This window comes from Periplaneta americana, chromosome 15 (assembly GCF_040183065.1).
Source record: "Periplaneta americana isolate PAMFEO1 chromosome 15, P.americana_PAMFEO1_priV1, whole genome shotgun sequence".
Classification (NCBI taxonomy): domain Eukaryota; kingdom Metazoa; phylum Arthropoda; class Insecta; order Blattodea; family Blattidae; genus Periplaneta; species Periplaneta americana.
In genome coordinates this window covers 153,382,035-153,409,932 of record NC_091131.1, presented here as the reverse complement: position 1 = coordinate 153,409,932, position 27,898 = coordinate 153,382,035, and the positions used below count along the sequence as shown (strand labels likewise).

General features: G+C 36.5%; 2 protein-coding genes across 5 annotated transcripts in view; one reads left to right on the top strand and one right to left on the bottom strand.

The window, feature by feature from the left end:
* Window positions 1-15,390, top strand: part of Dtd (D-aminoacyl-tRNA deacylase) — a 29,054-nt gene extending 13,664 nt beyond the window's left edge. The window contains exon 4 of the mRNA XM_069848383.1: window positions 15,209-15,390. Coding sequence (XP_069704484.1) covers window positions 15,209-15,324 — 116 coding nt within the window. The 3' untranslated portion in view covers window positions 15,325-15,390. The remainder of the gene's footprint in view (window positions 1-15,208) is intronic.
* LOC138715458 (A-kinase anchor protein 200-like) overlaps window positions 14,437-27,898 on the bottom strand; it is a 420,917-nt gene continuing 407,455 nt past the window's right edge. For 3 of the 4 annotated variants that reach the window (XM_069848378.1, XM_069848380.1, XM_069848381.1), the window contains 4 exons: window positions 25,562-25,726; window positions 22,145-22,657; window positions 20,801-20,863; window positions 14,437-17,085 (listed from right to left, as the gene is read on the bottom strand). In XM_069848378.1, the coding sequence (XP_069704479.1) occupies window positions 17,032-17,085; window positions 20,801-20,863; window positions 22,145-22,657; window positions 25,562-25,726 (795 nt within the window). In that variant the 3' untranslated portion in view covers window positions 14,437-17,031. The remainder of the gene's footprint in view (window positions 17,086-20,800; window positions 20,864-22,144; window positions 22,658-25,561; window positions 25,727-27,898) is intronic. The other variant, XM_069848382.1, reaches the window with a different exon arrangement.

Below are 27,898 nucleotides of genomic sequence, written 5' to 3'. Positions count from 1 at the left end.
ATCAGATAAATTGTGTTAGAGGTCAAAAAGAATGATACCCAACACTCATTAAGACAGGTTTCGAAATATCCATACTTTCCATTTGCTGACTAAATAAAAATTACTTCTCTATCCAACAAAATCATTTGCAATACAAATTAATGTATAAATCATCTTTGCAACTACTCTAGTACAATTAATACATGGTATTTTAAGCTATTTCATAGTTAAGTATCAAGTCAAAGATACATGATTCATTCATAAACTGCTGAATGTACATATAGGCCTAGGCTATAAAAAAAAAAAAAAAAAAAAAAAAAAGGTTAAAACGAAAACGGGTGAATTAGAAACACATGTCAGAAGACTTGGAAGATTAAAGACATGCCTGCCCAAAACTCTTTGTGCTAGACAAAGTACATCTACACCACAAGAAAGCCTCTGCTTACTACAAACCTTTATCAATAAAATACATTAAAGGAGATTTGTCACAGTTATGTGAACGCTTTATAAGACTAGTTTTTTTTTAGGACGAAAAGCCAGAGTATGCTAAAGTTTTCGAAGATAATTTTTGGTGTGCGAAACTAGCATATCTTGCCGAAATTTTCGAGACAACTTTTTAAATGCAAGCATGCAACACAAAACAGAAACTATTATTTCAGAAAAAAAAAAAAAAAAAAAAAAAAAAAAACTGAAGTTTTGGGAGTCTTCGGTTATAGCAGGTAAATTATTGCTCTTTCCTTTAGTTGAGAGTTTTGAAAATCGACTTGCTACTACTACTACCACCACTACTACTACTAACTGGCTTTTAAGGAACCTGGAGGTTTATTGCCGCCCTCATATAAGCCCGCCATTGGTCCCTATCCTGTGCAAGATTAATCCATTCTCTATCATCATATCCCATCTCCCTCAAATCCATTTTAATATTATCCTCCCATCTACGTCTTGACCTCCCTAAAGATCTTTTTCCCTCCGGCCTCCCAACTAACACTCTATATGCATTTCTGGATTCGCCCATACGTGCTACATGCCCTGCCCATCTCAAACGTCTGGATTTAATGTTCCTAATTATGTCAGGTGAAGAATACAATGCGTGCAGTTCTGTGTTGTGTAACTTTCTCCATTCTCCTGTAACTTCATCCCTCTTAGCCCCAAATATTTTCCTAAGCACCTTATTCTCAAACACCCTTAACCTATGTTCCTCTCTCAAAGTGAGAGTCAAAGTTTCACAACCATAAAGAACAACCGGTAATATAACTGTTTTATAAATTCTAACTTTCAGATTTTTTGACAGCAGACTGGATGATAAAGCTTCTCAACCAAATAATAACAGGCATTTCCCATATTTATTCTGTGTTTAATTTCCTCCCGAGTATCATTTATATTTGTTACTGTTGCTCCAAGATATTTGAACTTCTCCATCTCTTCAAGACAAATTTCCAATTTTTATATTTCTATTTCGTACAATATTCCCGTCATGAGTCATAATCATATACTTTGTCTTTTCGGGATTTACTTCCAAACCTATCTCTTTACTTGCTTCCAGTAAAATTCCCGTGTTTTCCCTAATCGTTTGTGGATTTTCTCCTAATATATTCACGTCATCCGCATAGACAAACAGCTGATGTATCCCGTCCAATTCCAAGCCCTCTCTGTTATCCTGGACTTTCCTAATGGCATACTCTAGAGCTGAAAATAAAAAAGAATGCCTGAAGAAGTTAATAGTAGAACACCTAAATGCTTTACAAACTTCAGTAACAAAGTACTTCACTAGCTTGACCATTTCAGAGTTAGAATGCGTAATTTCTTCTTTTGGTACTTCCGGTGACGTTCAAAATGTCATCAACCTGACGAGAAAAATTATTGCTAGATTTGTCATGAGATTCTACTATGAAATCAAAGTTTCTAGACAGTTTCAGTTTCAGTGCATTTTTTTGGATTTATGCACGATATCAATATCACACAATAATTGCAAAGAGGGCCATAAACATTTTGCTGCCGTTTTCAACGTCATATGTGTGTGAATCTACCATGAAAATAGTGAAATCTAAACAAAGGAACAGACTGCTGCATCTTGAAGATGATTTACGTGTTGGTCTGTCAACCATAATGCCACATATGTGCAACCCACCAAGTGCAGACTTCACATTAATTTAAATAGGCGAATTTTCAAAAACGATAATAAAAATCTTTTATCGGACATCCAGCATAGATAGACTGGGATTTTTGACACATACTACCTTTGTTTTTTTCTAATGCCACTCAAGTTGCTGCTTGTTTTTTTAGAATTTTCGATTGCATGTTAAAATCCACCTATCTACAACACTCGATGTCCGACACTACATAGAAGTTATCAGTGCTTTTTTCTGGCAGAACTTGCTGGAATGGCGTTCCAGGACCTTCTTGTTGCATTTTTCATCATGGAATATGTGTGAATAACTATGTTTTTAATGTAATTTTTCTTTGAATTCCGCTTAGATCTTAGGACAGTGATGTCAAAGCAAGCGCATTTTTCTGACCTTGATGTCGTGCATGGGCATCAAGCAGCCTGCTGGATTAAGAAAACAGTGGTGCACAAACTTCAAACGGAATGTGAAATTTTATGTCGTTATTTTTATATGGCGTCTTTCTATTTGATATTATCTATATTGTATGTAAAACAAAAGTACTAACACTGATTTCTTAATATTGCACTTGTGTTTTAAATCTTAATAACATAATAAAGAGTTATGAAAGAATATTCACATAAATTTCATAGTACCTACAACTATACTGTACTAGATGAATGAAACACATCGTTCATTAAGAAAGTGATATCCCAAAAAAAGAGATTATGACATGATAAGTTGGAATTGATCTTGATGGTATCTTTAGCCTTATAAAAGTAATCAATGAACTAATCAAAACAATATATTAGTACAAAGCAAAGTTACCTAGGTACTGTATATGTTTTAAGTGTAACTAATATTCTGTAACAAAACTCTTATTGCATTATGCTTAAGGTGATACTAGTGCATAACTTCCTCTCATCAAATATTAAATTATTTTCTCGAAATCTGCTCAAGCTATAGGACTGACGTGTTTACAACATATGGGCACATATCTTTTGCTTATGATGTGATAGTAGTTGCTTTGTTAATTCATTTCCTTACAAACATTAATTTTCCATGCGAATATTTTCAAAATTTGTAATACACTATCTTCAGTAATAAGTATTTATGGTATATTAGATTTACGAAAACATTATTTCAGAATCTGTAAGATTACTAAATAAATAGGCCTATATCTGAAATTTTCACTTTTCTATAAAAAAAAGTTGAAAAAATATTCCTTTTGAATAAAAAAAAAACAAACATGTGAAAAATAGCATTAAAATTAAAACTTACATTCTTATAATGCAATTATACTCCTCAGACAAATCTAAAAATTAAAATGGATACAGTTTTAATAATTTCTCTTCCCTTTATCTACTGAATCAGTGCTGGCCATCCCTGTATATAGCTCGACCAAGCGGCATATACGTCACTCGTCTGTCTCTCTCCTTTCCGCTGTAAAGCGCTCAGGCTCTCCTGGGCTCTGGCGCCTATGGGCATCAATTGACATGACTGCCTTAGGAGGTTAAAAATGACAAAATTCCCACGCAATGAACAGTAATCATCTCCCCATCCTGACTATAACAGTCACTGTCAAACAGAAAATCTTTTCGTGGATACTGTATGACCTGCTTCTTTTCTATGGTTAAAGGAAAGGATACGATCTGACGTCTTCTGGCCAGTTGGTTACTGTTTTATGGCTCTTCTGTCACTTTCCACTGCTGCCCTGCACTGCTTTAAAGAAAGAATTGAAACATTGACTTATAAACAAATGTTACAGCATGTTTTAGATCAGCATGGTGGCCGAAAAAGGAAGAAAGAATCTGTTTTTAGTGATATGAACGATTTCGTTTACAAATAAATCAAGTGTGCGAGGGCTAAGAAATTTGCCAGTAAGTGGGCCTATGATTCAAGAGAAAGCTCCTCTTGAAATAGCCAAAGAACTCAATGTAAGCAATTCTGTAGCTAGCAATGGATGGTTAGAATGCTTTAGAAAACGGGATTGCATTGCATTTTATTCTGTATTGGGTGAAAGAGGTGACATATTTTCAACCATTGATATTGAAAAATGGAATTCAATTCTTGCAGGATATCAACTCGGAGACATTTACAATGTCGACAAGATAGTCCATCTCGAATAAAACTTTGAGTTTTAAGAAAGGAGAGTGTAAAGGTGAAAGTTGGCAAAAGACAGAATAACGCTGTTCTTTCATTATAATGCTGCAGGTTAAAAAGAACTGCTCTTAATGATAGAGAAATCATTGCAACCCGTAAATTCGATCAAATTCAATATTTTCGTGCTGTTTCATAAACACCTTAACCTCAATTAAGGAGCACCTGATTAAATGGTAATATTATAGGGCAACTTGAGGTGACCACTTTAGACAGATTTTAGTGTATGCATGAACATAATATTATCCGAATAAGAAAAATTGGTCCTTGAACTCATGAATTTTATAGACCAAAGGACAGAGAACGTTGAACTATCCATGTGATTATTAGGGAGCGGATTTTTATGTGCTAAAAAATTTAAATATATTTATTTTTTATGTGCTAAGGAGTACGAAAATATTTGATAAAAACAAAATTTTTTTTTTAATACGACAAAAATACCTTACTCAGCTTGGGGAAAAAAAATGTCACTAGGTACTCACCAACCACACTTGAGTGCTAGTAGTTGGCCGAGAATTGCAGTGAACAACAAAGTTCATCTCCAAATGCATGCCGATTATCTCTGAACAACGACTTATACTGTGAAAACAATCTTTCCACATCACAGGACGTCAAACGTGCATATTTAAAGAGAGGAATGTCACAAACACATACATCGGCAATTTCACCTACAGGCACATCCTCCAATACTTGAGCAACTTTACACATTTTTTTATATTCACTGTTTTTACCAAACACATTTCGGAATTTGTCCCTTAGTACTTGTACTTCTGAACCTGGTAGCGAGTCTAGTTTAATTCCCACGGCACGCACCTCCCTGTTTCAGACAACGGGTTTGTGGATGTTTCGAGTTTTTTTATGGTGTCACACAAAAAGCTTAGATTTGCTGATAGGAAAGACAAATCATTTTTTAAATAACCATCTTTCAGTATATCTTGATGGATATCAATTGACGAAGCCCGATAACAGGGAATCACAACAAGATATATTGCCTTACTTGATAGATGTGAGCGAGAGGCGAGAGATTTGTTTAAATTAAATAATGTTCATACCCGAGCTCTTATCTGTTGTGTTTCACAAACAAAGCGTGGAATGAAATCATCTTCAGCAACAATAAACATTCCTAATTATGTGTTGTAAGATCTCTCCTCCTTGTCCATGTTAATTTATTCTCTAATAATAACACTGATATGCTGCCTAGCAGTTCTCAGAACTTGAGGCGATACTATGACGAAAATGGATCACGGATACACCACACTGCGCGTAGAAACACGAAGCAACCAAGAATTCTTAAAAAAGATAACGTACTTCTGAGTGATATAGTTAATTTAGTTTTAAAATATTTAAAAGTTCTTGTAAAAAAATATTTACGTCGAAAACTCCAAGATTTGTGTGAAAATATGTGTTTTTATGTGAAATAAAATTCGAGTTTTAAACTTGAAACTTCATGTACGGAACTTGTAACTTTGTTAACTGTGTTTTATCACACGCAAAAAGAATATTTAATTACATAGGAAACCGCTCCTTAGTGATTATAATCCTCTAATAATAATGTTACAAGAAACGAAATTTCTAGTTTTGTGTGAAAACTATATTAGGTACATGTGAAAAGTAATTATAAAAGAATTAAAAACTAAAAGGCCGGAGAGGGTATGTGGCACTCATATAAATCACTTTATGATGTTGAAGTCTTTGCTACTTATGGTGGACAGTCTCATTTGATCTTTTCGTAAGCAACTTGGGGATGGCAGATTTTATGTGGCATATATAAGTATTTTTTTTTAGTAGGTTGTTTTACGACGCTTATCAACATCTCAGGTTATTTAGCGTCAGAATGAGATGAAGGTGATAATGCCGGTGAAATGAGTTCGGGGTCCAGCACCGAAAGTTACCCAGCATTTGCTCATATTGAGTTGAGGGAAAACCGCGGAAAAAACCGCAACCAGGTAACTTGCGTGAACTATATGACTATTACATGGCCATACTGCAACATAAGGAAGACTGTGTAACAGAGTTATTTATTGTTTAAAATTTCTTAAACATTCAGTTTTCTGAATAATATAATAAATTATGTTGTACATTGTTTTTATTCCAGATGCCACAGAAAATCTTCGACTTTGTATTCAGTTGCAAATTTCGTATCCAATATGAAATTAAAAGTCAACATCATACTAAAATTTACCTTCCTTCAAGGTGTCAAACATTTTGTAAAACTGTCTATTTAGAAGTCTGTAACTTATAGGCAATATCAGATAAACTTCCTTTTTTTTCCCCCTATCTGTGCAGACACATGGTTCCGTGAGAACCATGGTTAGCACCAGTTGACCAACTCTTTTAAGGGCAGGCAGAGGTGAAATTTTCGAACAAAACTGAAGAAAAAATGAAAATTTGGTTTTTTCCATTTTTCTTATCTTTATTTTCATATTCCGATGCTAGTTTTTGATTTTGTGCCCTTTAAAAGTATGAAATTAAAACCAAGATAACTGTATTACTATATTATTCCCATAATAAACTAATACTTATCATTATTTACATACCTTCTCTGAACATATAAATAAAAATAAATATTGAAAATTTCTTACAATATGGTGCATGGAGTATTTTATATCAAACAATATAAAGTTTTATAAAATTATTAATATTTACAGAACCATTGTACTTAGAAAGTTGAAACTTGGTATGTCCATTACTAATAACATACTTAGTATCCATGATCAATTTCAAACAAATTGGATAAATTTTGTGGATTTTGAAATATTCACCTCTGCCTCCCCTTCAGTGAGTGATAAGCTTTGGTCTCAACCTGGAATTGATCAATGTAAAGTATTGACAGGTAATGTTACATTAAACATTTCTTATTGTCAAAGTGAGAAAAGTATAGCTTCTGATTAATACTTTTCTCATGTATAAGTGTATAATTACACAATGTAACCATAATTAAAATATTTTGCAAATCTAGTCTTTCAGGTAAAGCTCCCTGTAAAGCAGATTTGAATAATTTCAAGGGAAAAATTGTTCCGGGGCAGGGTATCGATCCTGGAACCTCTGGTTGAACGTACCAGCGCTCTGCCAACTGAGCTACCCGGGAACTCCACCCGACACCGTCTCAACTTTTCCCTTTATATCCACACAACTCGTGTGGGCTGACGAAACGCCAGAGACCCATATCGAGTGCACACAATCTCTGTGTGACTTGGAATTGTGGTTTTCTGTTAACGTACACAGTTACGTATATATTATGCAAATCTTGTCTTTCAGGTGAAGCTTCCTGTAAAGCAGATTTGAATAATTTCAAGGGAAAAATTGTTCCGGGGCCGGGTATCGATCCTGGAACCTCTGGTTGAACGTACGAGCGCTCTGCCAACTGAGCTACCCGGGAACTCCACCCGACACCATCTCAACTTTTCCCTTTATATCCACACAACTCGCGTGGGCTGACGAAACGCCAGAGACCCATATCGAGTGCACACAATCTCTGTGTGACTTGGAATTGTGGTTTTCTGTTAACGTACACAGTTACGTATATATTATGCAAATCTAGTCTTTCAGGTGAAGCTTCCTGTAAAGCAGATTTGAATAATTTCAAGGGAAAAATTGTTCCGGGGCCGGGTATCGATCCTGGAACCTCTGGTTGAACGTACCAGCGCTCTGCCAACTGAGCTACCGGGAACTCCACCCGACACCATCTCAACTTTTCCCTTTATATCCACACAACTCGCGTGGGCTGACAAAACGCCAGAGACCCATATCGAGTGCACACAATCTCTGTGTGACTTGGAATTGTGGTTTTCTGTTAACGTACACAGTTACGTATATATTATGCAAATCTAGTCTTTCAGGTGAAGCTTCCTGTAAAGCAGATTTGAATAATTTCAAGGGAAAAATTGTTCCGGGGCCAGGTATCGATCCTGGAACCTCTGGTTGAACGTACCAGCGCTCTGCCAACTGAGCTACCCGGGAACTCCACCAGACACCGTCTCAACTTTTCCCTTTATATCCACACAACTCGCATGGGCTGACGAAACGCCAGAGACCCATATCGAGTGCACACAATCTCTGTGTGACTTGGAATTGTGGTTTTCTGTTAACGTACACAGTTACGTATATATTATGCAAATCTAGTCTTTCAGGTGAAGCTTCCTGTAAAGCAGATTTGAATAATTTCAAGGGAAAAATTGTTCCGGGGCCGGGTATCGATCCTGGAACCTCTGGTTGAACGTACCAGCGCTCTGCCAACTGAGCTACCCGGGAACTCCACCCGACACCATCTCAACTTTTCCCTTTATATCCACACAACTCGCGTGGGCTGACGAAACGCCAGAGACCCATATCGAGTGCACACAATCTCTGTGTGACTTGGAATTGTGGTTTTCTGTTAACGTACACAGTTACGTATATATTATGCAAATCTAGTCTTTCAGGTGAAGCTTCCTGTAAAGCAGATTTGAATAATTTCAAGAGAAAAATTGTTCCGGGGCCGGGTATCGATCCTGGAACCTCTGGTTGAACGTACCAGCGCTCTGCCAACTGAGCTACCCGGGAACTCCACCCGACACCATCTCAACTTTTCCCTTTATATCCACACAACTCGCGTGGGCTGACGAAACGCCAGAGACCCATATCGAGTGCACACAATCTCTGTGTGACTTGGAATTGTGGTTTTCTGTTAACGTACACAGTTACGTATATATTATGCAAATCTAGTCTTTCAGGTGAAGCTTCCTGTAAAGCAGATTTGAATAATTTCAAGGGAAAAATTGTTCCGGGGCCGGGTATCGATCCTGGAACCTCTGGTTGAACGTACCAGCGCTCTGCCAACTGAGCTACCCGGGAACTCCACCCGACACCATCTCAACTTTTCCCTTTATATCCACACAACTCGCGTGGGCTGACGAAACGCCAGAGACCCATATCGAGTGCACACAATCTCTGTGTGACTTGGAATTGTGGTTTTCTGTTAACGTACACAGTTACGTATATATTATGCAAATCTAGTCTTTCAGGTGAAGCTTCCTGTAAAGCAGATTTGAATAATTTCAAGGGAAAAATTGTTCCGGGGCCGGGTATCGATCCTGGAACCTCTGGTTGAACGTACCAGCGCTCTGCCAACTGAGCTACCCGGGAACTCCACCCGACACCATCTCAACTTTTCCCTTTATATCCACACAACTCGCGTGGGCTGACAAAATGCCAGAGACCCATATCGTGTGCACACAATCTCTGTGTGACTTGGAATTGTGGTTTTCTGTTAACGTACACAGTTACGTATATATTATGCAAATCTAGTCTTTCAGGTGAAGCTTCCTGTAAAGCAGATTTGAATAATTTCAAGGGAAAAATTGTTCCGGGGCCGGGTATCGATCCTGGAACCTCTGGTTGAACGTACCAGCGCTCTGCCAACTGAGCTACCTGGGAACTCCACCCGACACCATCTCAACTTTTCCCTTTATATATATACAACTCGCGTGGGCTGACGAAACGCCAGAGACCCATATCGAGTGCACACAATCTTTGTGTGACTTGGAATTGTGGTTTTCTGTTAACGTACACAGTTACGTATATATTATGCAAATCTAGTCTTTCAGGTGAAGCTTCCTGTAAAGCAGATTTGAATCATTTCAAGGGGAAAATTGTTCCGAGGCCGGGTATCGATCCCGGGACCTCTGGTTGAACGTACCAGTGCTCTGCCAACTGAGCTACCCGGGAACTCCACCCGACACCGTCTCAACTGTATACCTTAGTGTCATTGTTAAACATCAAGTAAATCATGTTTCTGTTATTAAAAACTTGTGAGGATGAGCGGCACAAGGAGTATGGAAACAGGGAAGACAATATTGAATTGAATTTAATGGATGGGGCACTATGGTCCAGCACTGCGACCTTGTTCAGAATTATTGCGCTAGCCCTCTGGTGATGCATTCCCAAACCCACACCGGCTGACCACACTAAGGTTCTCTCTGTGCCCAGGTTTCAAGCAGGCAACCCCACTCGTCCCTAGGCCAACCCCCTTCATGCTTCGCCGGTGTTCGGGAACGCTATGGAATGATAATGACCTGGAGATAAGGTGACGGAATAGTGTAAATGCCTAATGTGGGGAAAACTGGGAGAACCCCGAGAAAAACCACAACTGCGATCTTGTCTGCCACAAGTGTCACTATGGATTTTTTCAATGAAACAATCCCAGACCTGACTGAGAATCGAACCCGGGCTGCCTGCGTGATAGTCTGAAGGTGTGACCATTCAGCCACCGCAGGGGAAGACAATAAGTAGTGAAAAAAGAAATTATCCAGGAGTCGGGAAGTGAAAAAGGGGGAGGAATTGAGAGTAATAGGAGTGGGATTGTAAGGAGAAATTTAGAAGACTCAAATCCAGTGACTATTGGGAATATGGACAATTTTAGAAGCATGATGGTAAAATAATGCGAGAGAGATGATGGGGATAAAGAAGTGGTGAAAAATATTTTATAGTGACAAGGAATAAAGTGCAAACTACGAAGAGGGGGTGGGAGTGGTCAGTGGAAGAGATAGAGATCAGTGCTGATAACAATAATGACTAGTGAATAGTATTTTTAGAGTAATGAGTGACCAATATTAGTAAACTAGTAAAAAATTAATAGGAACTGTCGAATGGTACTGAATTAAATTAATATCTAGGAATCAGAGTAACGAAGGTGGAATAGTAGCAATTATTATGTGCTGGAAATAAGTTGTTATAGTAAATAGCGAACACAAGAAATAGTTATTAAATACAGCAGAACCCCGATTTTAGGTGGCCTCCATTTAATGTTGAAATTTCATGGTCTCAATAATCACTAAATTGTGCACCAATATTACTTACTTACTTGCTTTTAAGGAACCCAGAGGTTCATTGCCGACCTCACATAAGCCCGCCATCGGTCCCTATCCTGTGCAAGATTAATCCATTCTCTATCATCATATCCTACCTCCCTCAAATCCATTTTAATATTATCTTCCCATCTACGTCTCGGCCTCCCTAAAGGTCTTTTTCCCTCCGGCCTCCCAACTAACACTTTATATGCATTTCTGGATTCGCCCATATGTGCTACATGCCCTGCCCATCCCAAACGTCTGGATTTAATGGTCCTAATTATGTCAGGTGAAGAATACAATGCGTGCAGTTCTGTGTTGTGTAACTTTCTCCATTCTCCTGTAACTTCATCCCTCTTAGCCCCAAATATCTTCCTAAGCACCTTATTATCAAACACCCTTAACCTATGTTCCTCTCTCAAAGTGAGAGTCCAAGTTTCACAACCATAAAGAACAACCGGTAATATAACTGTTTTATAAATTCTAACTTCCAGATTTTTTGACAGCAGACTGGATGATAAAAGCTTCTCAAGCAAATTATAACAGGCATTTCCCATATTTATTCTGTGTTTAATTTCCTCCCGAGTATCATTTATATTTGCTACTGTTGCTCCAAGATATTTGAACTTCTCCACCTCTTCAAAAGATAAAATTCCAATTTTTATATTTCCATTCGTACAATATTCCCGTCACGAGTCATAATCATATACTTTGTCTTTTTGGAATTTACTTCCAAACCTATCTCTCTACTTGCTTCCAGTAAAATTTCCGCGTTTTCCCTAATCGTTTATGGATTTTCTCGTAATATATTCACATCATCTACATAGACAAGCAGCTGATGTAACCCATTCAATTCCAAGCCCTCTCTGTTATCCTGGACTTTCCTAATGGCATACTCTAGAGCAGAGTTAAAAAGTAAAGGTGATAGTGCATCTCCTTGCTTTAGCCCACAGTGAATTGGAAACGCATCTGACAGAAACTGACCTATACAAACTCTGCTGTACATTTCACTGATACACATTTTAATTAATCGAACTAGTTTCTTGGGAACACCAAATTCAATAAGAATATCACATAAAACTTCTCTCTTAACGGAGTCATATGCCTTTTTGAAATCTATGAATAACTGATGCACTGTACCCTTATACTCCCATTTTTTCTCCATTATCTGCCTAATACAAAATATCTGGTCAGTAGTTGATCCATTACGCCTAAAACCACACTGATGATCCCCAATAATTTCATCTACATATGGAGTTAATCTTCTCAAAAGAATATTGGACAAAATTTTGTACGACGTCAACAAAAGTGATATTCCTCGAAAGTTACTACAGTTAGTCTTGTCCCCCTTCTTAAAGATAGGTACGATTATGGACTCCTTCCATTGTCCTGGTACAATTTCCTTTTCCCAAATAGCAAGTACAAGCTTATAAATTTCGTTAGATAATGCGCTTCCACTCTCTTGTATTAATTCTGCTGGAATTTGATCGATACCTGGAGACTTATAATTTTTCAGATTTTCTATCGCAATTTCGACTTCAGAAAGTGGTATTATTATTATTATTGTTATTATTATTATTATTTTTATTATTATTATTATTATTATTATTATTATTATTATTATTATTATTATTATTATATAGGATTAATGTATTTCTATATTAGATTTAACTTTATTCTCTTTGGTGTGAAAACTGTATTTTAGTTTAAAAACTCTTTTTAAATCATTTTTTAAATCTTGACTAATGCTAAAAATAAATGTATAACATACAAAGTTCTTGAAGAATCAATAACTTGGCACTGATGCTGCCTCGCCATCACATGATTTCCCCTCTCTCACCATGTCTACATGAAGCTGCATTCCTATTTGTTTGCTAATTCCAGCCCTTTGTAAGAACCAATCACAAGCAGACTAACACAGCAGAACAGAACACAGACATTCTGCTAATTCCTGCCCTTTGCGAGAACCAGTCACATACGATTATGATGGATGTAGCAGCCATCATCCATGACAATTGCTTCTTGTCTTTGTAGTGCTCGCCGAGGTGTGTGATGTCAGCACTACTGCAGTGACGAGATAACATTTTTTTACTGTTACTGTACATATTACTAGAAAAAAATGGCTGTGAAAAGGAAAACACTTTCTCTCTCAGAAGTAGTTCATTTAATTAGCAAAATGGAAAAAAATGCAAATGATAAGATATCCAAGCTGGCAAGAAGAAGACTTGATAGGCACCCAGCTTCCCCTTAACTTTTACATTTTTTGTACAGTATTGTCCATAATTTACTTATTGCAACTTTTTTTTACAAATAAATTGCATTTTTCAAAAGTATTAAAACATTTTTAAACAAAAGTAGCAAACCCCTATTTAGTATCAACCTCTATTTAAGGTTAATTATTCTGTATCCCCAGAAAAACATTAGAGGGCGGGGGGAGGGGGAGAGAACCTTGACTTCTCATACAATGTACTACTTATCTTTGAGATGTACTACTTGTCTTATCTTAACGTACATTATGTTAAGGAACATGTAAAAGTGGATACTCACCTGTAGTACATAAAACTTTATGTTCTCATTCATTATTGGCAGGGGCAGTTATTTATGGAGATTAATTTTATCATTTGTGTTTTTTTTAATATTGGTGTCGGCGATGATTGTTGGAGATTGATTTGTACTCTTGGCGGAGTTTAATGGAAATTTTGGAAAATATAATTATTTTAGAATTGGAGTATTAACTCAGTAAGAATATTACTTTCCAAATAATCAACATTAAAAGTTCGCTGGATTCTGGAAAAGGTGCGGTATGGCCAGTAGACAATATTTGTTGGATTGAGGCTGTATTTAACACACATTCATTAGAAACGAAAAAAAAAAAAAAAAAAAAAAAAAAAAAAAAAAAAAAAAAAACTTGCAGCCCTCAAATTAACACTTTCAAATTATTAGTGAATTGCTGAACGCTCCCTCTTTAGAGTTCACTAATAAAATCAGAACACCTGAAATGCCACGTAATGTAACCTACTTGGATATGTAACAAATTAAAGCGAAAAAAAAAAAACAGTTACAAAAAATACTCAGAATATCAAATTCGCTATAAAACGATGCAATAGTAATAATTCGCGAATGTGTTCATATTTCGCTATTGGAACTATTTCACGATTTGTCGCGATTGTTTTATCCGCATATTATTAATCAGAATCACTTAATTCGTGAAGATTAGTAAAAATCTATTGTATATCTATTATGTCGTGATTTTCGCGATCTCCATAAATACCTGGCCCTGATTATTGGTAATAATTCCTTCTCTGTCATATAAGATTAACACCTCAATATTTTTAATCCATTTTAGAGAAAAGCCAGGCATAAAAACGTTGTTTACTTGTAGGAAGTTATAGTAAGCCTTTTATTTCCAAATATTGTGTAAGAAAAGAAAGTGTAGGTTCTTGTGATACACAATGTACAGCAAAGCTTCTATACAATAAATCAATCTTATTGATGCAAGATGTAATGCACCGATAATTTAAGAATAATGAATTTCTATAAAAACTTATTCCCATATAATAGCTAACATATAATCCATATGCAACTTATTTATTTTAAAATGCAACTCTCTTATGCAAGGATTCATAGTATATTTTTGGCATAAGCCAATGCCCCAATGATCTAAAAATTAATGAATTGAATGTTAATGACGTGGTGGTTGGAGATCGCTATTTCCTCACATGGTTATAACAAAAACCCGGTATACCTAAGCTAGAAAATGTTCTTAAAATAATCGGAACTACAACCTGCACTGTATTATTAACACCTTGTCTCAAATCAATTATGTACATATTATATAGATTTCATCACCATAGAGTATTAATCACGAATGAGACAAGAACAAATCCAAAGTGTGCACAATTTCATGTGCACGGTGAAATTTTATAATGCTTACGTTTCTAACACGGATGGTCTTCTTCCACATAAATACAATAATGGCACTTCTATATTTTTTACTATATTTTTTAATGGCTTTCTTTTTATATACTTTTGGTGGTCAGAAGAGAGAGGAAATAAAGATCACTCATACACAAATTGTAACGACCACCCTTTATTATGTTAGAAAGTGGTCACTGCATATCTATGTTTTTTCCATTTCAGACGGCAAGTTTGGAGCATACATGCAAGTGAACATTCAAAATGATGGACCAGTTACAATCGAGTTGGAGTCTCCAAAAGGGAAACCTGCTGGTAACTGTGAACCTGACTCGTGTTAGCATTTCAGTTTTGATTTAGTATTTAAAATTATAAACTTGTATAAAGTAATAAATGATGATATCTTATTATTATCGTTATCATTATTACTAATACCACTACTACTACATGTTTCCTTAACTTACTGTTTCACAATACAGAGATTTGGTCTTTATAAGCACCTGTTTTTATTTGTATGCTACATATATTGAAAGCAAATGGAAGGGGAAGAACATCAAACAATTATAAACCATTTCTACAGTCTGTATAATGTTGCAATTTGTTTCCATCTGGAGGACAATAACAGAACTCCACAGTCTTCCTGATGAACTGTGTAACCTGCAGTGTTTGCTTATCTGCTATTCTAAGCTTTCACCCATAGCGTGTTCACTTACAATAGGAACACAACCATCTTCTTAAGCTGTCTCATATTTGTGCTGAATTTGCAGACATTCATTCAAAAAAACTTTTTCAGCTGTCCAAAATTCGGAGTGAATTATTTTGTGGCACGAACAGAAATTACAGAGAAGTACGGTGTCACAACCATAACTACCAACAAACAGGTTCCTTCACAGCTTTCGTCACATGAATCTGGGTTGAACTTATTTCTCTACGTTCTTTAAGTATGCCCTGCAACTGACCAAAATAAAATTATCCACTCTTGTAACTGTGATTACTGTAAAATCTTGGGCGTATGAATCGGTGGTAACACTTCGACAATCATAATGAATGCCTGCTATTTTGTCCATAACACATGTACACTTTGACGACCAGAATAACTATCAAATTATATCTGGGGTTTCAATGACTATTGAACACACCAACAAACTTTGTAAACATATTCGAAACACCAGGGAAAAGGAATATTCGTTGTTTCGTTGGGTATGAAGATATTTTAGTTTAGCTGCCAGCCAGATGTAGCGTGCTGCTGCAAGGGTAAGTACTGTACTATGGATACATCAAGCGTACACCAGTCTATTTAATGAACAAACATATATTATTTGCTGTAGAGATCTGTAAAAGTTTAAAAGTTCTGTTTTGAGTTTCCCCCAAATATAGATCCAAGGTTTACAAGTACCTTTTTTTTTTTCTGGACCGGTAATTCTAATCTAAACAAAGCAGAAAACTCATTTAACAATACAAAATATTTAAATAGTACACATACAAAAAACATCTTAAGAAAATAGTTCTGAAAAATTGTAAAAAAATTTTCCAAAAATTGTTTTGTATTTTTTTGTATGAGTGTGATGCAGTTGACAAATCAGACCTACACATAGAAATTCATAGAAAACCCATTCCCACATTCTGTTCTAACAGTCAAGCAATTCTACAATTATTCTCCCAGCTATTTTACAAACTGTATACTTGCCACCAACAAAAGGTCACACCGTATGGCTATGTAAAAGGAAAGCAATCTCTTGTTGGTGGCCATGAGCTTCTTCCAACCCCCCTCCCCCTTTTTATTTTACTTTGAGTATTTTTTTTTTCGAGATGTCACATTAAAAAAATTAAATGGCAGCAGGATTTTATTTTAAAAATTCAAGGTATTGGTCCATAGAGTGCTGCTTGGGTATTGAGCTGATTAGGCCTTGGAAGTACTTCCATTGAGCTGACAACTGGCCACAACAACACTCACTACACATCAATTACACGCAACTCTCTGCGTCCATGAGGAATGAATGGTCCAATAATTGTAACTTGATTTCACCACAGTGGATAAGAGAGAAATTTTACTCTTCAACAGCAGTTTGGTCTGTTGTCGACTCGGCTGTTTCAGTGGATACCTGCAAACAAAAATTAAAACTTTCACAAACATAAAATAACATCTATCTTATGTACTTTATTGGAGCTCGATTGCGGAGGAGAAATGGTTAGCGTGCAGCTGGTCACTCAGCTGCTTTTTTTTTTGGGATGTATGATGGTAATAGCTCTGTATAATAAAATTTAACTATGGCTTCGTCATCAATAACAATATAACTCAATCATGTCACATGTGTCAGTGCATGCCTCATTTTCCAGAGCAAACATAGGACCAACAGAAGGATTTTCCATTATGTTTGTTGATATGCGAGATCGCAAGATCCTGATTCGAGTCTTGATGAGAATGGGAACTTTTTTTTTCCATTTTCATTTACTATAGCATCACTTACTTACAGACTCTCATTCAATCCTGAACAGATGGAAAAACTATTTTGGGCAACTACTAAATATACATAGGCCAAACAGAAATGATCGGGACGAAATTCAAATACAAACTGCTGAGCCATTCATACCGGAACCCACACTTTCTGAAGTCGAAATTGCGATAGAAAATCTGAAAAAGTACAAGTCTCCAGGTATCGATCAAATTCCAGCAGAATTAATACAAGAGGGTGGAAGCGCATTATCTAGCGAAATTTATAAACTTGTGCTTGCTATTTGGGAAAAGAAAATTGTACCAGAACAATGGAAGGAGTCCATAATCGTACCTATTTTTAAGAAGGGGGACAAGACTAACTGTAGTAACTTTCGAGGAATATCACTTTTGTTGAAGTCGTACAAAATTTTGTCCAATATTCTTTTGAGAAGATTAACTCCATATGTAGATGAAATTATTGGGGATCATCAGTGTGGTTTTAGGCGTAATAGATCGACTATTGATTAGATTTTTTGTATTCGACAGATATTGGAGAAAAAATAGGAGTATAAGGGTACAGTACATCAGTATCTGTCGGATACAGGGGGAGAGCCATTAATCCTTCCCATTGAAGGCTTTAAGGAACCAACCTGGACAAATACCCATGTCCCATCCCTACCTTCCCGTGGTGCAGCTGTTAGTAAGCATAATTTTACAAGCTGAACTAAAGAGAGGGACTACTCATCCATTAGCACTGGTGAGCTTGATGAGTTAATGACTGAATTTGGTATAATTTTCCTCTATCCAATACCTAATTCCCTCTTTACCCTTTCCTATCCAGTCCTCTGACTGAACTCTTACTTTCTTCGACCCCGACAGCATTAGAGCATTCGAGGCCTAGGGGTTCATTTCACTTTCCTTCCTCCTCCTCTTTTTACTTTTCTGTTCCTAGTGCTGACCTGCTATGGCACTAAAATCGTCCTCCAGTGCCTTAAGGAGGGAAAGCTGGTGATCAACAAGATCTCCCAGCTAGGTCCAATGGACCCGTCGACCAACAGCAGGTGTGGTCCTCCAGACATTCTGGGGGTTGTGTGTGAATGAAATAGCCACCAAAACGTTAAAATATGGTGTTCACTTAAATCGGCTACAACTTGCCATTTATCCGCTCCAATATGAAATGAGTACCATTAAGGTAAAATTATCCGGAGGTAAAATTGTCTCCCAATCGGATCTCCGGGCGGGGACTACTTTAATGGTACAGAATCAACCAAGAAATGGATTCGGAACACCTCAAAATCTGTGCTTCAGTGGCTGGTCATGATAATATCTTTGAAAAATATTGGAGTGCAAGAGGTCAAATGACTTTATTGTCAAACGCCTGGCATTAGAAAACAACAACAACAACCAGTAACTGTGCTGACTAGCAGTCGAGCCTATTAAGGGGAGAGGATGGTATTTTTGGTGAAAAATGAGGAAATTTTCAAAAAAGAAAAAAAATTCTTTAAAATACTCTGTGATATGTGTGGAATACATAGCATAACATTTTGTGGGTATTTGTGCCCTCATTGGATGTTGAGTCGCCATTTTTAAACTTCCTGCATTATGGATTTTTAAATCACTCGCCCACTTTTATTGTTGTTTCTGGTAAATTAAATTAAAAAAAAAAAAATGTTTTTTTCTTCTTTAAAATACCTTTTGATATGTGTGGAATGCATTGCATAACATTTTGTGGGTATTTGTGCCCTTGTATGAATGTATTTATTCACACTGCAATGGGTATATACCCGGTGGCAGTGATAACTAATTACACTCAATAAAGACAATAATAAACACAATTAATAAAAAATACAATTAATAATAATACTAATAATTAATACTAACAATAATAATAATAATAATAATAATAATAATAACAACAACAGGGAACATCCTAAATTAAATGAAGCACGATCGGTTAAAATAACATTTAAAGTAAATCTAATTTGTTCCTTAAACCTATGTTCGAACTAAAACCCACGAGTATGATATGTTCATATCTGCGCAAGTACCTTTCAACACTACACTCATTTCGCTGTCAACTCACTCACTGCACTGGAACTACGACACATTTCACTGATTCTATCCTGATTTCACTAACACTTCAAAAACATTTCACTGTTCAAATACTTTGCACTGCCACTATAAACTATAGAGCTTCACTGACAGGAACACGTTTCACTTACTCAACATACTTCACTGACACAACATAATTCTTCACTGATACAACACTTCAATAACAAAATATCAATTACACCCTTTAAATACTGTGTATAATTATCGTCTATTAATAAAGTCCTTAAGCCTATTTTTAAATACATTTTTGTTTGTTGGTAAAGCCTTTAGTAAGTCTGCAGGTAAAGCATTCCAGTCCCTGATAGTACGATTAAGAAAAGAAAACTTTCCAGTGTCCGTCCTCTGTCTTCTTTCCCTCAATTTATATGAGTGGTCGTTCCTTGAAGAGTAATTTGGCGGCTGCAACCTATTTTTTATTTCTCTCCAGGCAGGCTCATCTCTGTATGTTTTGAACATTGCGCATAATCGAATTCGCGTTCTCCTGTCCGTGAGTGTGTCCCATTTTAATGGTGAATTTTTCTGACAATACTTGAGAGCCCGTTTTTTAATCTTTTCCAGTGTCTTAATATGTTCTAGTCTGTAAGGATCCCAACATCGGATGTTGAGACGTCATTTTTAAACTTCCTGCGCTATGGATTTTTAAATCACACACCCGCTTTTATTGGTTTCCAGTAACTTCATTTTTTGCTACATTGCCAGACAAATATGGATATAATTTCTGAACTATTAAAGATACATGCATGAAATTTAGGACACACATTCTTTAGACTGTTAGGAAACTTTTCTCTGTAACAGAATTTTGTTAATTGATTTCATTTTAAAAATACGTCTGTTTGTTTGCAAGAAAGGAAATCAGAAAATTGTTATTAAATTTTAATTGTTATATTACAAACGTAGGGACTAATATCAAAATTCTGTTACAGACAGTTTGTAGAACATGCTTTTGCAAATACATTGCAAAAAACTGTTTGATTCTATCTTTAAAATCGGTTTTAGTACAATCCTGCATTGGGTATATTTTTTTTTCAAATTTGGTCCCCCAAATATTTTTTTTTTTTCCAAAATATTTTTATTTGGTTGAGTTGCCACAGCTATGAGCTCTCTACATACAAAAAATTAACATTTTACACCAAATAGGAAAAAAGTTTAAAAAAATACCATCCTCTCCTCTTAAAGAAATACCACCAACTGCACTTGATCTCTCACATTGGCGGGAATTTTCATTTTCCCTTATTTTAAGTTTCCATGTACATGATATTTAAACAGCTCACCTGATCAGATCCTTGTGTTTCTGGTGCCTTGATATCAGATGTCTGAACAGGCTCTGGCTCGACCTGTAACACGAAGTCATCATCATATAACTTTTAAAATAAAACATCCTTCATTTTTAATGGAGAAAAGTACAATTCGAATAATGTGTATCTTAGCTAATTGGAATTACTTCTTTTAATTCACTCTGAATAAATTTAACATATGCCCACAGTACCCACAATTTGTGTGAAATTTAATTGTTACTGTTTTCATGTGTGTACTGAAAACAGTACCAACAGACAGTATCTCATTGTATATTTAAAAAGGACGTGACTTGATACAAAATTATTTTATTTATTTATTTATTTATTTAACCTGGTAGAGATAAGGCCATCAGGCCTTCTCTTCCCCTTTACCAGGGGATTACAACTACAATATTAAGAATACAATTACAATTATAATTACAATTAATATTAAATTTACAAATACAATAAAAATCAAAGTACTAAAAGATTAACTGATTAATAAAAGCTAGACAGTTTATTGTAAAAGTTAAGAAGAGAGAAGCATTTCTTTTATTGATTAAGTAAAAATTAAACCTACTCTACGCAGTAAGAAAATGCTTAATAAGCTTGCTTTTGAACGCTACTAAATTCCGACAGTCTCTGATGTCACTGTGTAGGGTATTCCACAATTGCAAGAGCGAGATTGTGTATGATGATGAATACGATGATTTCTTATGTGTTCGTATGGCTAGTATGCGGCTATTTTGCGTGCGTGTGAAGAGATTATGATATGATGACAGGTAACTGAGACGGGGGGGCAAGATAGGTAGGTGTAGAAGTGTGAAGGACTTGGAAAAGGAGAACAAGAGAATGAAAATTTCTACGTTTGTTAAGCCATAGCCAGTTTAGAATTTGGAAGGATGGGGTAATGTGGTCTGCGCGATGGACATCGCAGACGAAGCGAACACAAGAATTATGAACACATTGTAATTTTTGCGACTGGTTGACATTGAGGTCAGTCAGTAGAAAATCACAGTAATCGAAGTGGGGCATTACTAGTGTTTCCACTAGTATTTTCTTGAGTGATAGCGGAAGGAATTTTCGAATGCTGTTTAAGGAATGTAAGTATGGAAAGCACTTTTTTGGTAATGTGGGTTACTTGGTTATTCCAGTTTAAATGCGTATCAAAGTAAACTCCAAGGTTTTTAACACAGGAAGCAAAAGGATTATTGTGTCGTTTAACTTTGGAAGAGCAGGAGTAATATTGCATAATAGACGTTGATGTCCCACTAGGATTGCTTGTGATTTTCTTGCACAATTATGTCTTTGGAGATTTGGAAAGAAAAGCAAGTGCATTACCTGAGCTGGGGTCTCAATTGGAGCTGGTGGTGCACTCTCTGCCTTCTGTCCCTCCACTTGAGTGGCTGATGGTACCGGTTGTTCTGCAGCCTGAACTATAGCTTCAGTCTTCTCTTCAATTGGAGCTTCCGTATTTTTTTCAACTGGAGCTTCAGTCTTCTCTTCAACTGGAGCTCCAGCCTTCTCCTCAACCGGTGCCGGTGGAGCCTGGGGTTCTGGAGCCGGTGCCGGTGCTGGTGCTGTCTCTGCCACTTCTTCAGTCTTCGGTGACTCAACAGGGGTTTCTTGTTGAGTAACTTTGGTTTCTTCTACGTTCACTGCGGCAGCTGGAGATGCTGGCTGGACTTCGACAGCATCTTTTGAGTCAGCGGGTTGCACAGGTGTGCTCTCCTGTGGTGTAACTGGCGGGGCTTCAACCTCTGTAGGTGGAGGACTGGCAGGCAGTGGGGGAGGGACTTCTTCAACTGATGGGACGGATGCTGCTGGCTCGGATTCCCTGGCTGGTGTTGGTTGCTGCAATGCAAAATGCAGTGTTGCAACCTCTCCACTCTTTCCGAGAGCTTGACAGTATTTCATCTACAAGGTATATTCTTCACTGATGACAGTGACATTCGATATTTTCCAGCAACAGAGCTAGAAGAATAATGATGTGGCTTCATTTGATTTTTCATTTTTTACACAATAATTAAGATCTTACTCTATTAATGCATCACACCGTAAATAGAGCAAGTCTGAACCATCAAATATCAAACTCAGCCAAGTAACTATCCTTCTCCCCATCTGCTTGGATAAAGTGTATCGAAAGTTTCTATTACATGCAATGACAAGCTATTGTGAAGTTGTAGGGCCTACTCTAAGAAATTCATTTTCATATTAAGCACAATATATATATACTTGAAACCCAGAAAGAACAAACTTAAAGATATCACTTTCAGGATCGACTTCATAGTCGTCACTTATAAAACGAGGAAACACATAAGTAATGAGCATTTCCTTAGCATTTATTTTGGATTATATTGCAGAGCTGCTACTCTTTCATATGCACTGAGCATTCCATTGACATCGAAAGAAATATGGCATCATGGCTAGACGTGAGTGCTTTCGTACATTCAATTGTTTTCCAGCACGTTCAAATGGTTAAATCGGCATTATTATTGTACACAAATACACGAGAAAATATTATAGAGCTAAAAATTATACAAAATGTCGAGAAAGCATTTTACAGAAGGAGAATGAAGTGAGCTAAGAGAACTAGTAATGAAATATAGAGATATCGTCGAAAGTAAAAGATCTGATAAATTGTTCTCTCCAAAAGAAGAAATTGACATGGAACAAAACTGCAGTTGAATTTAATGCAAATTCCGAAAATATTCCTATAATTAAATCATTTTAATTTATTTTTCAGTTATTTTTATGGTAAACAAAATAGAAGTGATATAATTACGAAAGTTTTAACAGCTAATTCCTTCGGTAGAATACAAACGAAACTGCAAATAACACTTCGTTGGCATCTGAATACTTTTCGAAAAAAATACCACTTAAACTACCTGAAATGATGATATAGCATAAAATCTTAAAGCGACCAGTATTTCCAGCAGTAGTGAAATCGGTAAACGTCATGGTTATAAATTTCAATGAGAGACACCAGAATATCCACAACAATGTTCTGGTCGAAATGGTATCGCCTCTTAAACTGTTGGTCATTGTACATCTCTAAAGGGTTTTCCATATCTCTGATATATCTTTTGTTTTGCCGAAACACATTTTCATTTTCATATTCATATAGAACTCAATAAATTCATCAAAATCATAATCATCATCCATTGTATACTGAATCAACTGATTACAATGCATATGTGGAAGCACTTGAGTAAGCTGACAAGCTACCTTATTTGATTAAGTGTTAACTTCAGTGGGATTTATGAACTGAAAATGATTACAAGCAACTGCTTAAGGGTTTCCTTACAATAAGTGTTGACTATGAATTCGGCCCTTAAGATATCCTCCCCAAGAGAGGGAAGATTAGAAGATAAACGTGGTTTATTTTCTGTCAGTTTTCATGCCTTGTTTTGGATTAAGGCGTTACTCAAAATATTACGAGATGTGAGATTAGGAATGAATAGTTTCAATGCTATGTACCGTATTGTATTTTTGGAACTAGGTTGATTATGGGCGACAAACAACCAAATCTCATACTCTTTGGCAGTAAACTACATAAAATCAAAGGAGCCTTGAAATATCCAAATCAATAAGTATAATGATCAGTCTAAATTTTTTATACACGACATACGAATTCCTTAACATAGCAAAGGAATGGTATTTACATGGGCAAAAGTGAGTATTATATATGTAACAATAAAATAAATATAAAATTTAATAATTTTACTTCTAACTATAGATCCATAAATCAAGGAGTACGACAAGGTTGTCCACTGTCACCAAGTCTCTTCAATATATACATGGATGAAATAATACGCTGTTGGTGTGAGGAGTACAAATTGGGAATTCAAATTTCAAGTTCCATAAGACTAAACACAGTTCTTTTCGCGGACGACAAGTATTAGTTGCAAACTCCGAAGACAATTTACAGATGGGTATAGTTAAACTAAATAAAATCATACAAGAACATGGCATGAAGATTTCACCAGAAAAAAAAAAATAATAATAATGGCATTTGAAGGTACAAACCCAATCCGAAGCAAAACTGTTGTTGAAAATGTGGTTTTAGAACAGATAAATTTCTTTTCATACTTAGGATGTAATATATCATATGAAGGAGAGAATGATGTAAGCAGAAAAATTAACAAATTTTTACAAATATTAGGACTGCTAAACCATACCCTAAAACAAAGTTTAGTACAGAAACATTCCAGAATGAAGCTATATAAAACCCTTGCACTACCAACTCTCGTCTATGGAAGCGAAATTTGGGTTCTGAAACAAAGAGATATCAGCAGATTAAGAGCAGCTGAAATGAAATATCTGGGACGAACTGCAGGATACACACTTCTGGGCCACAAGAGGAACGAGGGTATACTGCAGGAACTCAACATGCAGCCATTAGAAGAAAAAATTACAGAATACAGAAACAGATGGCTTGAACACATTTCTCGTATGGAAGCTGGCCGGACACCCCAAGAAATGCTAAAATACCACCCTCAAGGACGACGACGACCTGGACGTCCACAGAAACGTCTATTGGATCCTGTATAGCTGGAACCGAAACAGGCCAACAGTGGCCTAATTTCGTGCCTGGAATATGATGATGATGATGAAAAATATGTATGTAAAAAGTGATCTATGAACTAGAAACTCTTGATTTGTTAATTGTAACTGATTTATCTGACAAATTAAACGTCACACATCACAAGTACTGTGGGCACAAGTTCCACATACTCAAAACTATTGTTCACAAACCTCTTTCTTTGGTTCTTCAACCTGTGCAGGTTGATCCTCCACTTTGGTGATATTTGTGGCTTCACCGGCAGGCTCCTCTGTCTTGGTTTCAACTTCGGCAGCTACAACCTCTTCTTTCTTCTCTCCACCTTCACTGTCCTTTGCTACATCAGCGGCTCCTTCCTGCTGCCATGAAAATAGTTCATTAGCAATATGACAGAAACTGTAACTCGATTCTTGTTAATAAGGCTAAAGTGCGATCTATGCAAATGAATCCAACAGTTATTACTTTCTGTAAACTCCAGTTTATGGGAGTGAAGCGTGGACTATAAGGACAAAAGATGAAAGCAGACTAACAGCTTGCGAGATGAGATTCATGTGCCGAACAGCTGGCTACATCAGGGGCGGGCCATCCCTATGTGCTACAGCACAGTGATAATTTTTGCTCAAATAATGTATTTGTAATACCATAGTGTCTGATCTGTCATTTAAGAATTTCCCGTAGTTATATTCATGACGCATTATCGAGTGTTTAGTCTTCGCTCTTTGGTGCCTCAGGGGGTTCGTTGTGCTACTCTGAACTTCGTATGAGAATGTAGACATTTATGCGCATGTGCGAAGCTGAAATCACTGCTCTGATTGGCTATTTTTACGCGGGAAAGTGCTGTAGTCAGCTTCAGCACAACACAGCTTGGAGATTGCAAAAGTAAACCATAACGAAAGAATGCTTGTTTGTGGAAGAACTCGGAACTATTTACAATGTATTTGGTAATTCAAATATCAGACTGCTGCTGCCATCTACCTGTAGGCCTATGAGGTTCCTCCTGAATCAGCTAGCAAGCGATGGAAAATGGAATCCCAGAAAATTGAAGCCAAGGAAGTATGTGACTGTATAATTCAGGAACTACTCACCATTTCCAGTCTTTAAGCTACCTAGACGCAACAAAATTGTTAAACAGCAACATTTTTGAGAATTTTTCGTATAATTTTCGTGAACGCGAACTTGAAGTTGCTGTCAACAGCTATACTGTACTGAACAAAAGAGTGTTAAAGACACAACTTGGAGTTCTATACGGAAAACCCAACTTCCAAAATATAGATGTCTGTTCAATTGTTACAATACATAGTCTCCAACAATTTACAGGATCCATTCCGTGAAGTAACGAAGTTGCTAAATATTTTGGTTACAACACCAATGACCACTGCTGAGCCAGAAAGATGTTTTTCTTGCTTGAAACGCATAAAAACGGTTTTTAAGGAACACTATGTCCCAGGATCGTCTCACTGCTCTTGCAATACTGTCAATAGAAAAGAGTATGATGTCCAAGATGGAGGGGTTTAACACCAGGGCAATTGAAAAGTTCTGCAGTAGGAAGGAACGTAGTATGGACTTCATATTTCGTCACTAGGTGAGTCTCAAATTAAGATAAATACATATAAGTGTATATAGTAGGCAGATATAGAGATTGTAGCACACTCATTATTTTGACCACTACTGTAGCTACTGGGCTACACTAAGTGGAATCGAAAGAAAAATGAAGATATCCTGCAAGAACTTAATGTGTCATCAATACTGGACTATATCTCCAGATATCAGTTAAACTGGAAGGAACACGTCTCAAGAATGGTTTCATCCAGGATCCCTAAGGCAATAATGAAGTATCGTCCAAATGGGAAACAGTCACTTGGTCGACCTATGAAAAGATGGCAAGAAAAATCACTTTTTCAGGCCGTAACAGTTGTTTTGGGACTAGTACTTGACAGGATGATGATGATGATGATGATGATGATGATGATGATGATGATGATGATGATGTAAACTCCAGACCTTATATGAAGTCTGAATTTTGAACTATATGGCGAGAAAATGTTAACTGTTTTTAGTCCAATAAGGCTGTGTTAACAGCCCCCCCCCCCCACCTCACAATATTCACTTTGACTTTGACAATAAACAAAAACAAGGAGAGATTATTCTGCAAAATAAAGTTCATTATTTTCAATGATTTGCCAGCAGTTATATTTGTCGGAAATACTAATCCCTTGATTTGGAAGCGAAAAGCTCTTGAATATTTGGACAGAACATGTGCTGGCCAAGACAACATTTTGATCCTCTTTTATAATGTTGATGTATCACTTCATTCTAAAATGTTGGTTGATGAGACATTGTGATTTATAGCTCCGGAGAGGAACAGTTTTCCGCCATTGTAAAGATTTTTTTTTTATAATTTATTGATCGATCAGCGCATTTAGCGCTATACAGATACAGATCATTTCTAAATAAAATATAAATACAATACATGACACTGAATTGAGGGCAGCCTAGATTGGGCTCCTCAATCAACAAAAATAATTGTTAAT